At 44.7% G+C, this 14818-nt stretch overlaps 1 protein-coding gene across 1 annotated transcript in view; it reads left to right on the forward strand.

Annotated features, from left to right (window-relative positions):
* The window catches only part of QSOX2 (quiescin sulfhydryl oxidase 2), a 245999-nt gene that overhangs the window by 125826 nt on the left and 105355 nt on the right, over positions 1-14818 (forward strand). The window contains 2 exon segments of the mRNA XM_029611684.1: positions 4792-4937; positions 6823-6966. Coding sequence (XP_029467544.1) covers positions 4792-4937; positions 6823-6966 — 290 coding nt within the window.

Consider the following 14818-nt stretch of genomic DNA (forward strand, 5'->3'; position numbering starts at 1 on the left):
CAGAGGATTCAACCTTTCAGTAGATCTCATTCCTTTCATCCCAGACAGCATATATGGGGTGCAGGCTTGGGTAGCAGAACATCCTGAGCCTCCCAATGAAGGTGCACAACCCACCCCCAGGAACAGGAGATAGGGGATTGCCTCTCTTTCCTTTATTAGAGGTGGGTCAAAATCATGTCAGACCAGTGGGTCTTGAAGGTGATACGAGATGGCTGCGTTGGAGTTTCACAGTGTTCTTCAGGATATGTTCATGGTGTCTCCTTGCCACTTCTCGCAGAAGAGTCAGGCAGTGGAATGTACATTGTCAAGGCTCCTCAGTCTGAGGGCTGTGGTTCCAGTGCCCATGTCTCAAGAAAATACGGGCAGATATTCCATTTATTTCATTGTGCCCAAGAAGGAGGGCTCCTTTCATCCCATCCTGGATCTCAAAGGAGTCAACCATCATTTGCGGGTGACTCATTTTGCATGGAAACATTGTGCTTAGTGATAATGGCTGTATCCATTTCGACCACTGCCGTTTGGTCTGGCCACCACACCCAGAACTTTTTCCAAGGTTATGGTGGTGGTGGCAACAGAGTTGAGAGAGGATGGGATCCTAGTACACTCATACTTTGACAACTGGCTGATTTGGGCTAAGCCTCTGGAAGAGAGCCTCCTGGTGATGCTCAAAGTATCTCCTTATTGCAGGAGCTTGGATGGGTGGTGAACCTGGCCACGAGCAGTCTTCCTCCACCTCAGTCACTAAAGTATCTTGGTTTTCGGTTCGACACTAAGCAGGGCAGGGTTTTCCTACTGGAGAATCGTATTCAGAAGTTTTGGCGCAGATGCGTCTGTTAATGGACACAATACACCCGACGGTGTGGTCCTATCTACAGGTGCTTAATTGATGACTGCGACCCTGGAAGTGGTGCCATGGGCGAGGGTGCATATGCGTCCTCTTCAGTGCTCCCTGCTGTCTTCTTGGAGCCCACAGTCTTGGGACTATTTGATTTCTCTCCACCTGCCGATGGAGGTCTGTTCTCAAGTACGGTGGTGGCTACAAGCGGATCATCTAAGAGAGGATGTTTCCCTAAAATCACTGGACTGGCTAATACTCACGACAGATACAAGTCTCCAGGGTTGGGGAGCTCACTGTCAGGAACTGACAATGCAAGGGCGATGTGGTGCAGAAGAGTCTCTGGGCATTAGTTGGCTGGAAGCCTGGGCGATTTGGTTGGCATGCTTACAGTTCGGCGACAGTTTGCGGGGTCGAGTGGTCCGGATAATGTCAGACAATGCAATGGCAGTGGCCTACATCAATCGGCAGGGAGGAACCAAGAGCCAGCACGTGTCACAGGAAATAGACCAACTTATGGAATAGGCAGATGTGCATCTTCAGGAGATCTCAGCCTCACATATTGCAGGAAAAGACAATATAAGAGCAGACTTTCTCAGCAGGCAGTCTGGACCCAGTAGAATGGGAATTGTCAGACGAGGTGTTTCAGCTAATAGTGGATCACTGGGGCTTTCCATTTGTGGAACTTCAGGTGAGTTCTCTCAATGTGAAGGTTCCTCGATTCTTCAGTTGCAGGAGAAATCCGAAGTCATTGGGTATTGATGCTGTCGTGCAGGAATGGCAGGAGGACAAGCTGCTGTATGCCTTTCCCTCATGGCCCCTGTTGGGCAGAATGGTTCAGCATGTTGAGAGTCATAGAGGGATGGTGCTTTTGGTGGCACCAGATTTACCCTGGAGACCATGGTATGTGGATCTGTGCAGGCTTCTGGTAGGTTTTCCTCTCCAGTTTCCAGCGCACAGGGATCTGTTGCGTCAGGGGCCTGTTCTTCACAAAGAACAGACTCTATTTTGTCTTACAGTTTGGCCCTTGAGAGGGCTCACTTGCTGAAGCATTGATATTCTACTGTGGTGATTGCCACTTTGCTGCAAGCAAGAAAGTTCTCCACTTTCTTAGCTTATGTGCGGGTTTGGTGAGTGTTTGAGGCTTGGGATGAAGATAGGAGTTCTTCCTCTCTGTTAAGATCCCATTTGATTTGGAATTTTTGGAGGATGGATTGAATAGAGTTGGCCCTTAATTCCTTAAAGGCGCCTGTTTCAGGGGTCAGGTGAATGGGGGACCCTTGTTGGCTCATCCAGATGTAGCCCATTTTTTGAAAGGAGTGAAACATCATCGTCGTCGTTTGCGGTTACCGGTGCCCTTGTGGAATCTTAATCTGGTTTTGGAATTCTTAGCAGGCCCTACATTTTGACTGATGCATAAACTTTTCTTAGGGTTATTGACCTTGAAAACAGTGTTTCTTGTTGCGATTTGTTCTGTGTGTAGAATATCCAATCTGCAGGCCGTGTCTTTTTAGAAGCTGTCCTTCCAGTGACTCCCAGGGGCAATACAGCTGCATACTGTTCCTCCCTTTTTGCCAAAAGCGGTCTCAGATTTTCACTTGAATCAGTCCTTTCCCTGTCATCTCTGGGTAGGGAAAGAGATGTAGAGGAATATCGCCTGTTGCCACCCTTGGATGTCAAGAGACATATCGTGAGGTATTTGGAGGTTTCTGAACGTTTCCAAAAGATTGATCACTTGTTTGTTCTCCATGGTGAAAGTAAACAGAGTGAGCCGGCTTCGCGGGCTACAGTAGCTAGATGGATTAAGGAAGTAATCACGGCCAGATATGTGAATGCTGAACAGCCATTGCATAGACAGGTTAGGGCTCATTCCGCTAGGGCTCAGGCAGTGTCATGGGCAGAATTTAGATTGTTGTCTCTTGTTGACATTTGCTGAGCTGCGATGTGGTGCTCCTTAAATACCTTTTCCAGGTATTATCATCTGGATGTGCAGGCCCGGGAAGACACAGCCTGTGCACATACGGTTTTGACTGGATTGTGGACAGCCTCCTGCCCTTTTCAGGAATAGCTTGGATACATCCCACTGATTCTGGATTCATCTGTCTGGATGCTAAGAAATGAGAAATTACTACTTACCTGATAATTTCCTTTTCTTTAGACCAGACAGATGAATCCAGCTTCCCGCCCTTGGCTGCCAAATGATTGTGCTGTGGTGCTCCTGCGTGGCTATATGTTCCGGGGGTTACTGGTACGTGTTAATCCAGTCCCTAGATTAGTGTTAATACATTCTTTGTTTGAGCTCAGTGTTTCCTGTTGGCTGAGTACTGAAATGGTTATCTATTATTAATCAGGTTTTTGTTAATATGTCCATAGTTGCCTTTTGTAGAGAATACTGGCAGGCTGATGTCACTGCAGGGGTATATATACTGTGATTTCAGCTTTGCTCTGTCTCCATCTGCTGGTAGAGGTGCATAACCCTCTGGTTCTGGATTCATCTGTCTGGTCTATAGAAAAGGAAATTATCAGGTAAGTAGTAATTTCTCAACTGTGGTGATTCAGTGGGAGATAGTTCAATTAGTTGAAGGGATGGTGGGGAAAAGGGCAGTTAGTACAGATGGAGGGCTGAGGTGCTGTATGTTTTGTTTAAACCAGGAGTTCTTAACCCAGTTCTCAGGACAAACCCAACCAGTTTGGTTTTCAGGCTTTCTACAATGAATATGCATGAAATTTGTTTGCACTGCCTTCCTTGTATGCAAATCTATCTTATGGATATTCATTGTGGATAGCCTGAAAACCCAACTGGCTGGATGTATCCTGAGGACTGGATTGAGAACCAATGGTCTAACCTGAGACTTGAACATGTGTAAATACTTTGGAATGTGCAATATTTTATATTGGTTTTATTCTGTATTGTATTAATATAATGAAGGTTGTAAATGGAGTGAAAGATGAATGTTTATTGTATATGAGATTTTTTTTAATCATCACTGTCTAGTAGAGAATTTATTTAGACAGTGTATCAGGTCTAATTTTTCAAAATTTAGAAAGTGGGCGCAGAGACACTGATTTCTCTTGTAGTTTGTGTTTTGCGTCTTTCTGGCAGTCTTATTATGAAACTGTTACTGTTCCATTTCTGTCTAATATATTCCATACTGGGGTATAGACAACACGGGGAGAAATAAGATTCCCAAAGCAAGGATCCCCTCCCCACCCCCCATATACAGTGATAACTTTTCCACTTTTCAGTGTTTGTGCTGCTTATAGATTACTTTAAATATAGGTCACTTGAAGATCTTGCTAGAAAGTAAATAAAAATGTAAATTTATAATCACTTTCCCCAATTTCATGCTACTCTTTCCCCTCTCTGGATTGTGTGATGTGGCATTTGCTACTAGTGTCTACTGCTTTAACAAGAGTCTGGAAAGCTCAGGAAATATAAAACAGATGTACTCATTTTCCAATATTTAAAACACGGTGTTTGCTAGACTTGTTGGGGTAGCAAGTGCTGATGTAAGTTAAGACTGAAGCAGTTTGACAGAGTTGTGTGTGGATCCTAAGTGATGCAGGTCAGGATTGAGATGCATTGGCAAAGTTATGTGTGTGAAGCTCAGCCCTAGAGTAGCAGAGGGTGCTGCAGCTCCTAACTGAGGTGAGGAAGTTTTGTATAGCACCTGCCTGCATTGTGTCTAAATCTATGTATGCACTAAAAGTGGTACTTTTTTTTTTTTGTAAGAATACATAACCACTAAGGGATAGGCTGCTATGATCACATGTCTGAAAGGTCTCCAGGTGAAATAAAGCAGAGACCAAAGCCAGGCAGGGTTGTCTTTATTGTTCCACATTTTTCCAATACCAGACAAAGGCAATAAAGATGTAGATGTTTTGTGCTTTTGCAGGGACGTACAGTCTTCTGTGAGTAATGCATATCTCTTTCCTGCTGTGTTCTCATCCACCAGGTGATATTAGACTTGATTCAATATGAAAACATTGTGGTAAACAGAGCCCTGGATTCAGATAAGGCACTTCTAGAGCAACTGGGTATTGCTTCCATCCCTTCATGTTACCTGATCTATCCCAATGGTTCCCATGGACCAGTTAACATGTGAGTACTAACGTGCTGTAAAAGATACCTTTGGTGCATTCGTTCAGGGGTAGGGGGTAGAGGCTATGCTGCTTAACAATTACTTTAACATCTAATATGTAAGATAATTTTACAGCAGAGGTTGTATTTCTCTCTCTCATTTTACAGTAGCTGGGTAAAGGTTTTCCCTCTGGTTAAAACAAAATCCAGACAGGCATTGGGACAAAGTTTTAGATTCTTGATGCTTTAGGGTGGGGATTCTCCTAACCTTTTGTTTGTTTCAGCTCCTATTTTGCTTTCCTTCACCTCCAGTTTAATGCCGCTGTAGACCCCCCTGGATTAGTGCAGCGATGTGGTAAAAGATTTAATATGTATTCTTGGCATGGCTCTAACCCTTGCACCCTCCCCTCCCTCACCCCCTATATAGATATGTCATATTGTGCCAGAGTATAACAAACATGGTCTCAGGTAGATCACTATCCGTGGAAAGGATTCATTTCTTAAACACTTCTTTGCAGGGGAGGGGAACATTTAGAATGGGTCTCAACCTAAGCAGTTCATGTTAATCTAAATGTAGTCCAAGTTTCCAGTGATGGCACAGAGAGAAATGCAAATGGGATGCAGAATACAAAATAAATTCTGAAGAATACTTAAGAGACTGAAAGTAGAAAATGTAAAAACAATATAATTGGGGATTTTTGGGGGTCTGGCTTCCTCCTCTTCCTCTTCTTCCTCTTAATTCCAGTCATTTATTTATTTGTTTATATACCGGTGTTCGATTTACATATCACATCGGTTTACAAATAATTTGAAAGGTGCTGGAAGGAAGTCCTTTCCTTTAGACAGGTACAGTGAATGATTAAAGAAATGTCATAAGATGATATAGCAGCAATATGGGTAAAAACAGTGCCAAAATAGATAGCATAAATAATAATAGTGTAACAAAAAGGGAATAGATGGCATAAATAGTGGTATCATAGTTAGAACCAATGCTAGGACTTGGCACCATGAACCTTCATTCAAAACTATCCAGAGTATTTTATCACTATTTTTATATTCCCCTCTCATTTTTAGGAGGTACCTATAGTCCTCAGTCAGGGTACCCATAGTCTGCAGTCGGATTCCCTTCAGAGTATGAAATTGTGGTCTTTTGAACCTGGCCACTAGGTGGTAGTGATGAAAGCTGTCTCCACAGCAGAGCCCTAATCTGAGAATGAACATAAGATATGCCATACTGGGTCAGACCAAGGGTCCAAAAAGCCCAGTATCCTGTTTCCAACAATGGCCAATCCAAGTCACAATTACCTGGCAAATACCCAAACATTAGATAGATCACAAGCTACTATTGCTTATTAATTATTGTCATAGCAGTTTATGGATTTATCCTCTAGGAACTTATCCAAACCTTTTTTAAACCCAGTCACATTAACTGCTGTAACCACATCCTCTGGCAATGAATTCCAGAGCTTAACTATGCGCAGTGTATGATACTTTTATCTAACTGAGCCAACTCTGGCAAAATAGTTTTTGAGAATTGGGCCCACAGGGTTTGAGGCTTAAGATCTTGCTGCCATTGTCTTGTCTTAACTGCTTTACACTGTCTACTTGCATTTTGTCTATAGTGTACTATCATGGTGCATGTTTTCCCCAGTTTCTTACAATATAATTTAAACCAAGACATTATCAGCTGTTTGACATTTTATTTTATTTTTTAAATTTTCTATTTATTCTTTTACATAAATTTCAAGTAATTACTTAAAGCTGTTTGACATTTTAGCTCCCATAATGAGGCAACATTTCTACAGTAAATAGTGTGGCTAATTTAGAGACAGAGCTGCTGTTCTTTGACATCATATGATGGTCTACAACCCATTTATGGACCCTTATGCTATTTTTTTCTGTGCAGTTTGAAGCCCATCCGATCCTCTTTTTCTTCCTATTTAAAATCGCTGCCTGATGTGAGAAAGAAGTTATCATCTCAGCCCATCTGGCCGTTGAAGCAGAGGAAAGAGGAAAGCAATGAAGACAAAGTCTGGAAAGAGTTTGATAAGTAAGTGATGCTATGGGGCATTTCATGGCTGTCATTTCTGGGAGCTACGGTTGGTCATTGTGCTATGTTCTCCCCTGTAGTTTAGCACTTACAAGATGTGGCCATATGGCAGATAATTATAACTATCATAACACAAGGGAAGCAATGTCCCAAACATTATATCAATGCACAAAAAGGGAACAGCATTAAGAGAGAGATCTTCCAAAAATATATCTATATTATGAGTTGGTATCATAAATTCACTTTTTGCAAAAAAAAAAAACCAAAAACCAAAACAAAACAGGCATCATAACCATTGAGAATAATCATCTATCAGCTCAACCGCTACCACCCATTTTACCAAGGTAGTGTATCTTCTGGCAGCACATAACTTTTTTGTACATTTTTTTTCTTGCAGATGAAATCTAATCAGAGATACTGATCAAACACTTATTTTTCAAAGAATGGAAGTTGAAAACCACACAATACGTGGATGTTTCAAAAATTAATTCAGAGTTTTCTTCAGCTGTTATTAAATCCACAATGCTCTGCATGTTATAAACTCCTGCTGATCTCTCAAGCAGGCCAAGATAATTGAGATATTTATGACTGCCAGTTGGTACTAACAGATTCTGCTTCAAAGAGGATTTCCTTTTACACAGGTCTTAACTTTAGCTTTTTGCAGAAATTTTGGCTTTTACATTTTTCCTTCTTGCAGTTATATGAAGCTAAATCCATGTGGGAAAAATATTACATTCCAAAATTGTGCTAGCAAACTTGTCCTGCAAGCTTCTTTTGATCTAAATCTTGGCCAAAAACCTATTTATGAACCTATAATTGTAATTGTGTTACATGTTGGACTTTAATATTTACATAACTGTTGCTTGGTGCTTTTATTTTCAATCTGTCTAGGTTGTAAACTGACACCACTGCAGGGAGAGAGAGCGGTAGGGATGTGCAGGGGCCAAATTTTTGTTCAGGGCCTTTTTTTTTTTTCCAGGCGAGAGAAGGGGGTTTCCGGATTCTGTTCATTCAATATTTATTTCAGTTCATTTTCTGAACAGAAATAAATATTAATTCCCTGTACGTACCCAGATTAGTCCAGATACCTGGGTTTTGCCTCCCTTCCAGTAGATGGAGACAGAGAAAGTTTTACTGACACTGCCATATAACCTAGTGTGCCACCTGCAGTCCCTCGGTATTTCTCTGTCTCCAGCAGATGGTGGTGATGCAAAACCTGCAGTCTGAAGATGAGTTAAAAAAAAAATAGAGAAATAAGGAAAGAGGTAGTTCCTTCCCAAAAGTTGGTAGGTCGATGTATAATATGTATGTCATTATGTAAACGTTGTGATCTTTATTTGGAATGACTGTATATAAAATGAATAAATAAATAAATAGGTCCTGGTGAGGCCATCCCTTCTGGTGGAGAGGTGGATGAGCAGGGGGTTGGAGATCCTTTTTGATGTCTTTTTTTTTGCTGCTGAGAATGGGATATCTGGTGGTGCCAGATCCTTTCCCCATCCAGAGGGATGACCGGAGTACACTTTGGATTCAGGTTGCCTAAATTCAGGGAAGTGATTTCTCTGTTTACTGCATTTAAACTTTGGTTTAAAGTTTTTTGTTAAAAAGAAAATTTGTAAGCTGTTTCATTCTTTTCTGTGTCGCGGCGCTTTGGTTGGGTGGCAAGCCAGTCGGCAGGCAGCTCAGCGGGTGTTTGGCTCGTGCTGTGAGCAGTCTTTTGGCGGCGGCTGGTTCCTGCACATGCAGCCCAATTCAGGTCATACCACGCGGCGCTCCGTGTGCAGCATGTGGAGAGGCGTGGGCGCACCTCTCCCAGAGCGGCTTTTGTTTTCCGATACTTCCCTGGGAGGGGAGGTGAGTTCGGAAACGTTGGTCAGAATGTTGGGCAGGCATCGGAGCTCCTCAGTGTTTGTGGAGGCTGCCAGCACAGTTGATGGCTCCTTCCCGGTTTCCGTAGGAACGGTGGCCATTTTAGCTTCCTTTGCTGCATCAGCAGAAAAGCAGGGAGAAAGAGGGTTCCCTCTCCCCCCCGACTGTTTCCAGCCGACAAGAGATCTGCAGAGACCCAGGGGGCCCAGGAACATCTGTCTGAGGAGGAGGAGGACCTGAGTCAGGATCCTGAGGGTGCAGACCATTTTTCCCCTCAATTTGCGCTCCTTCTCAATAAGATGTATCTCGCCAGGAAGGCCGCGGGGCTCAACCTTTCCCAGCTCAGGGAGAGACAGGATTCGTGTTCTATTAAGTTCAAGCGGACACGTGCGAGGGGGTCTTCCAGGTTTCGGAGGATCCTAGGTCAGGCTTTCCAGTCTGTGGATACGAACGAGTCCTCAGGAGACTCAGATGACAGAGAGCCTCTAGTGGAGGAACTTCCATGGGGGCATTCTTCCCTGGACCATTTGGATGAGGAGCGGGGACAAGCCCCAACAGTGGAAGGCTACGATCCCAAGGTGGTTTGCTCTTTTTCATAGAGAAGAATTATGACCTCTGATTCCTTTTGTTCTTAAGGACCTGGGAATCAAGGATCTGCAAGACAACTCTGATCCTGACAAAGTGGACCCAGTCATGGAGGGCTTGAGATGTCCAGCGAAGGCCTTCCCAAGTCTATGAAGGAACTTGGGATCCGGGAGTGGGAGACTCCGGATAAGCTGTATCGGCGATAACCGGAGGTTACTTTGCATTTGTTGCGGCTTCCGAAAGTGGATGCCTCAGTTTTGGTCCTTACAAAGAAGATGGTTATTCCTGTGGCTGATTCTGCTGCACTTAAGGATATAAGGAGATTTGTCGCTGCATAGGAGGGAAGTTTTGGTGTCAGGGGAAGGGGAGGAGCTGAGCACCAAGGACTTTGCATAGGGGGAAAACGTGGGGATGGATATATGCTAAGCATGGGGGGTGGCTCAATGAAGGCCTGGCATAAGCAATAACCTGGCCCGCAAGGCCAGGGGTGGGAGGAGGCGGCAGAGCACTGCACGGAGCAGCAGTAGCCACAGAGGCATTCACGGAGCGGGATGCCAGTGGTCGGTGTTCCACCTTCACGGAGCGGAAGGTTGGAGTGGCATTCACGGAGCGGGATGCTAATGGTATACCACCTTCACGGAGCGGAAGGATGGAGAGCTGCCGTCTCCAAAAAAAAAACAGAGGGGTGGGTAAGAGTATGTAAATTTACCGGTTAGGACATAGGCTATAGGTATTGCCAATTATTAGGCTTGTTCAATATTTGTTGATTATTAATGTGGCTCGCGAGAATGAGGGCTACTACCTGGAGATAATGCCCTTGTTCGATGTACATGCCCATGGTTGGTGAGACTCCAGCATTGCTCTGGGCTTCAACAGCAAGAGGAAATGTGGAAGAAAAAAAGGTTTTGCATTCACAAAAAAGCGAGATGTAGCTTGCTTGTTACGGCGGTTACTTCCCCAAAACCAAATAAGCTGATACTTTGCTTTCAATACATATCCAGCATAGCACTCTGCTTCAACAGCAGGGGAGAAAGTCTAACACTTCTCTTTCAATGCATAGCTCTCTGATACAATGGCAGGGGAATGTAGAAAAGAGGATCTGTATATGGACAACAACCAACAAGGCCCGAATTGCATAGTCTGGGTGGACAGAGGCATGGGTGTAGCTTGCTTATTGCGGCAGTTACTACCCCTAATTAAGCTAGATATTCACTTGGATGCAGTTCCAGCAATGCTCTCTGCATTAATGGTGGGGTGGAAGGGAAATAGAACTAAAAGGTAGTAAAAGCCAAGAGTAACAAGTATGTGGGAAAAAAAAAAAAAGTACATAGCTTGCTGGGCAGACTGGATGGGCCGTTTGGTCTTCTTCTGCCGTCATTTCTATGTTTCTATGATATGCAAGATAGAAAATTTGAGGGTTACCTCAAGAAGATTTTTGAGGTCTCTGCTCCAGGCATTCGTGCTGCAGTGTGTAGCAACTTTATGCTTCCAGTTGGTTTGCGCTGGATGCAGCAGTTACAGTCCGAGAAGGTGAACTCAACTTCGGAGGCCAAGCAGGCTGAGCAGCTGGAAGCCATGGTGGCCCATGGATCTGATGCCTTATATGATCTCATCCGGACAACTTCCAGGACTATGGTGACTGCTGTCTCTGTCAGTCGACTCCTTTGGTTAAGGAACTGGTTGGCGGACATGTGGTCTAAGTTTCAATTAGGAGCCTTCCCTTTAAAAAAAAAAAAAATAAATAAATCTAAAAGGTAAGTTCCTTTTTTTTTTTTTAAATGACTTAGAGAAGCTGGTGAAGCCTTTGGGCAGATACATAGGTCACAAGATATCTGAGGATAAGCTGAGGCTCAGCAAGGGTTCCTCCTCCCTTTGGATTCGCTATCGGATGAATCAGCGTTTTCGGCAAACTTAGAGCTTCAGGAGGAGCTCAGACACAAGGCTTTGGCAGGCAATGGTTCTGGAATCAGTCCTTTCGAAGCCGGATGCCAAATAGAGATGGCTTCAGCTGGGGGCACCAGGATCTAAGACTGCTCAGTCGAGGAGTGGGCCAAAATCACCCTGGATCACCCTAGATGTGATAAGTCAAGGTTACGCTTTAGAGTTTGCTCGTCCACTAAGAGACTTGTTCATGGTGTCCTCTTGCACCTATGCAGGCAAAAGGCTGGTGGTTTGGGAGACCATCAACCGTTTAAGGATGCTGGGAGCCATTGTTCCCGTCCCCTTGGGGGAACGAGGGATGGGATATTATTCCATTTATTTCGTGGGACTTTTTGTCTAATTCTGGATTTGAAGAAAGTAAATGTGGCTCTCAAGGTTCCTTGTTTTGGATGGAAACTCTCCGTTTGGTCATTGCAGTGGTATACAAGGGGGAGTTCTTGGTGACCCTGGATCTGACTGAAGCATACTTGCACATAGGAATGCAGTCCAACCATCAGAGATGTCTACGGTTCAGAATCTTCGGCATGTATTTTCAATTTTGTTTCCTGCTGTTTGGGCTGGCAATGGATGCACGGACTCTTACCAAGGTAATGGTGTGGTGGCAGCAGCCCTCAAGAAGGAGGGGGTGTTGGTGTACCCATATATGGCTGACTGCCTCATTCGGGCGAAGTCTGATGCCCACTGCAGATAAGCGGTGGATCTGGTGCTGCAGTGCTTGTGATCACTCAGCTGGATATTGAATTGGTCCCATCTCAAGTGTTGGAATTCCTGGGAGTGTGCTTCGATACCAAGCCGGGGGAAGGTTTTTCTTACAGAGGAGTGCATTTTCAAGTTGCAGTCATGAGTTTACAGATTGTTGGAGAGCCAGGTGCCCAGGGTCTGGAATTACCTACAGGTTCTCAGCTCCATGGCATCCACGTTGGAGCTCATGCCTTGGGCATTTGCTCTTATGAGACCTCTGTAGGTGGGTTTACTTTCCCGGTGGGATCCGTTGTCTGAGTGTTTTCAGCTTCCACTACTGCTTATGGAGTTAGCTATATCCAGTCTCTCATGGTGACTTGGTCGGGACCACTTGTGTCGAGGGGTGGACTTGTAAGTTCCAGAGTGGATAGTGGTTACCACCAATGCCAACCTCTCTGGCTGGGGACTGACTGCCAAGACCAATCTGTGCAAGGCCAGTAGTCGGCGGAGGAAGCGTCATGGTCTATCAGTCGCTTAGATATGAGAGCAGTGCGGTTGGTGCTGCATGCCTTTCGTCCTCCAGTCAGAATCTTGTCCGACAATGCGATGACAGTGGCTTATATCTACTGGCAGAGTGGTACCAAGAGTTGAGTGGTAGCTCAGGAAACTTGGGAGCTAATCCACTGGGCAGAGCAGCTTCTGGCATTGATAGCGGCTTCTCACATAGCAAGGACCGACAATGTGTAAGCAGACTTTCTCAGCCGTCAACAGCTGGATCCCGGAGAGTGGGATCTGTCAGAGGAAGCAATGACTCTCATCTATTGCAGGTGGGGCAGGTTCCACATGGATTTAATGGCAACTCAATGAAATGGAAAGGCGCTCTGCTTCTTCAGTTGCAGAAGAGAGAGCGAGGCAGAGGGAGTTGATGCCTTGGTTCTTCCTTGGCTGCGGGACATTCTGCTGTATGTGTTTCCACTGTGGCCGCTGGTGGGCAAGATTTTGCGGCATGTGGAGGTTCACCTGAGACATGATTCTGGTAGTTCTAGAATGGTCTCAGAGGCCTTGGTTTGTAGATCTGATCAATCTAGCGGTAGATGACCCATTGAGACTCGCTTATCTGCCAAAGCTTCTGCATCAAAGGCCCATATTTTCAGTACCGGCAGCTCACTTCTTTCTGTTTCATGACTTGGCTTGAGAGGAAATGCTCAAGAGAGAGAGGTTACTCTGAGGATATCATTTCTACTCTTTTGCAGGCTAGAAAGTCTTCCACCTCCTTGATGTGTGAGGGTCTGGAGAATTTGAGGACTGGTGCATGGAGCCAGGGGGTTGACACTAGGCGTACTTAGGTAGCACATACTCTTACCTTCTTGCAAAGAGGTTTGGTGAAGGGTTTGTCTTTTAACTTCCTCAGAGTTCAGGTGGTAGCTTTTAGGTAGTCTTCGAGGCAAGGTACACCTATCAGCTCTGGCTGCACATCCGGATGTGGTGTATTTTCTCAGAGGGGCGAAGCATTTGCGCCCTCCAGTTCAGAAGCTGTGTCCCTCCTGGAGCCTTAACTTAGTCCTGAAAGGCATGTGTGTGGCATCGTTTGAGCCTCTTAAAAATGGCTACTATAAAAGATCCCACTTTGAAGATGGTGTTCTTGGTGGCGATTTGTTCCACTAGAAGGATCTCGTACCTTCAAGCCTTGTCATGTAGAGATCCTTCCTTGAGAATTTCTGATTCGGGTGTCTCCTTGCAGACAGTTTCAGCCTTTTTGCCGAAGGTGGTATCATCTATTCATTTAAGTCAGTCTGTGGAGCTCCTGGCTTTCCCAAATTTGAAAGCTACAGTGCCACATGCGAAAGAGTTGTGGCTTTTGGATGTCAAGCATGCATTGTTGCGATATCTTAAAGTTATTAACAGCTGCCGGTTGTCGGATCACCTTTCGTGCTGTGAAGTGGTACAAAAAAGGGGCATAAAGCGTCAAAAGCCATGATCGCGCGGTGGTTGAAGGAAGTCATTACCTCCGTGTTTATCTGTCAGGGTCATCTGGTCCCAGAGGGCTTAAGGGCTTATTCTACTCGTTCCCAGGTGGCAACCTGAGCCGAATGTCAAGTATCACCGCAAGAGATTTGCAGGCGACTACTTGGAAGTCTTTGCACACTTTCGCCAGGCATTATTATTTGGATGTCCAGGCCCCAAAAACCATGGGCTTTGGGGAGAGTGTGCTTCGAGCGAGACTCTCGCGGTCCCACCCCATTTAGGGAAGCTTTGGTACATCACAGGAGTCTGGACTGATCTGGGTATGTACACGGAAAGGAAAATTGGTTCTTGCCTGCTCATTTTCGTTCCTATAATACCACAGATCAGTCCAGAGTCCTGCCTGGTTGAGGTAGGGAGTTTAGAGAGTCTGTTCAATCTTTTGTGGTAATTAATCTGGAGAATAGCACAGGTTTTGTTTAGTCCTTCATGTTTTTTTAATGTGGACAAGGTTATCTGTTCTAAGTTTCCACTTCCCACTGCTCGTTCAGGGGTTATCAATTTGTGCCTGGAATTAGTGATGTTACTATCTTGACTTGGGTACAGGTCAATGCTAAGAGACTGCAGGTTGCACACTAGGTTATAAGGCAGTGTCAGTAAAACATTTTCTTTCTCCCATCTGCTGGAAAGGAGGCAAAACCCAGAAGTCTGGACTGATCTGTGGTACTATAGGAATGAAAATTAAATAAGAACCAAATTTCATATAATAAAAAAAAATGCCCCATCACTCTCTTAACTACTTCTTCAGCTGTGG

The sequence above is a fragment of the Rhinatrema bivittatum genome, chromosome 8 (assembly GCF_901001135.1).
Source record: "Rhinatrema bivittatum chromosome 8, aRhiBiv1.1, whole genome shotgun sequence".
In the NCBI taxonomy this organism is placed as follows: domain Eukaryota; kingdom Metazoa; phylum Chordata; class Amphibia; order Gymnophiona; family Rhinatrematidae; genus Rhinatrema; species Rhinatrema bivittatum.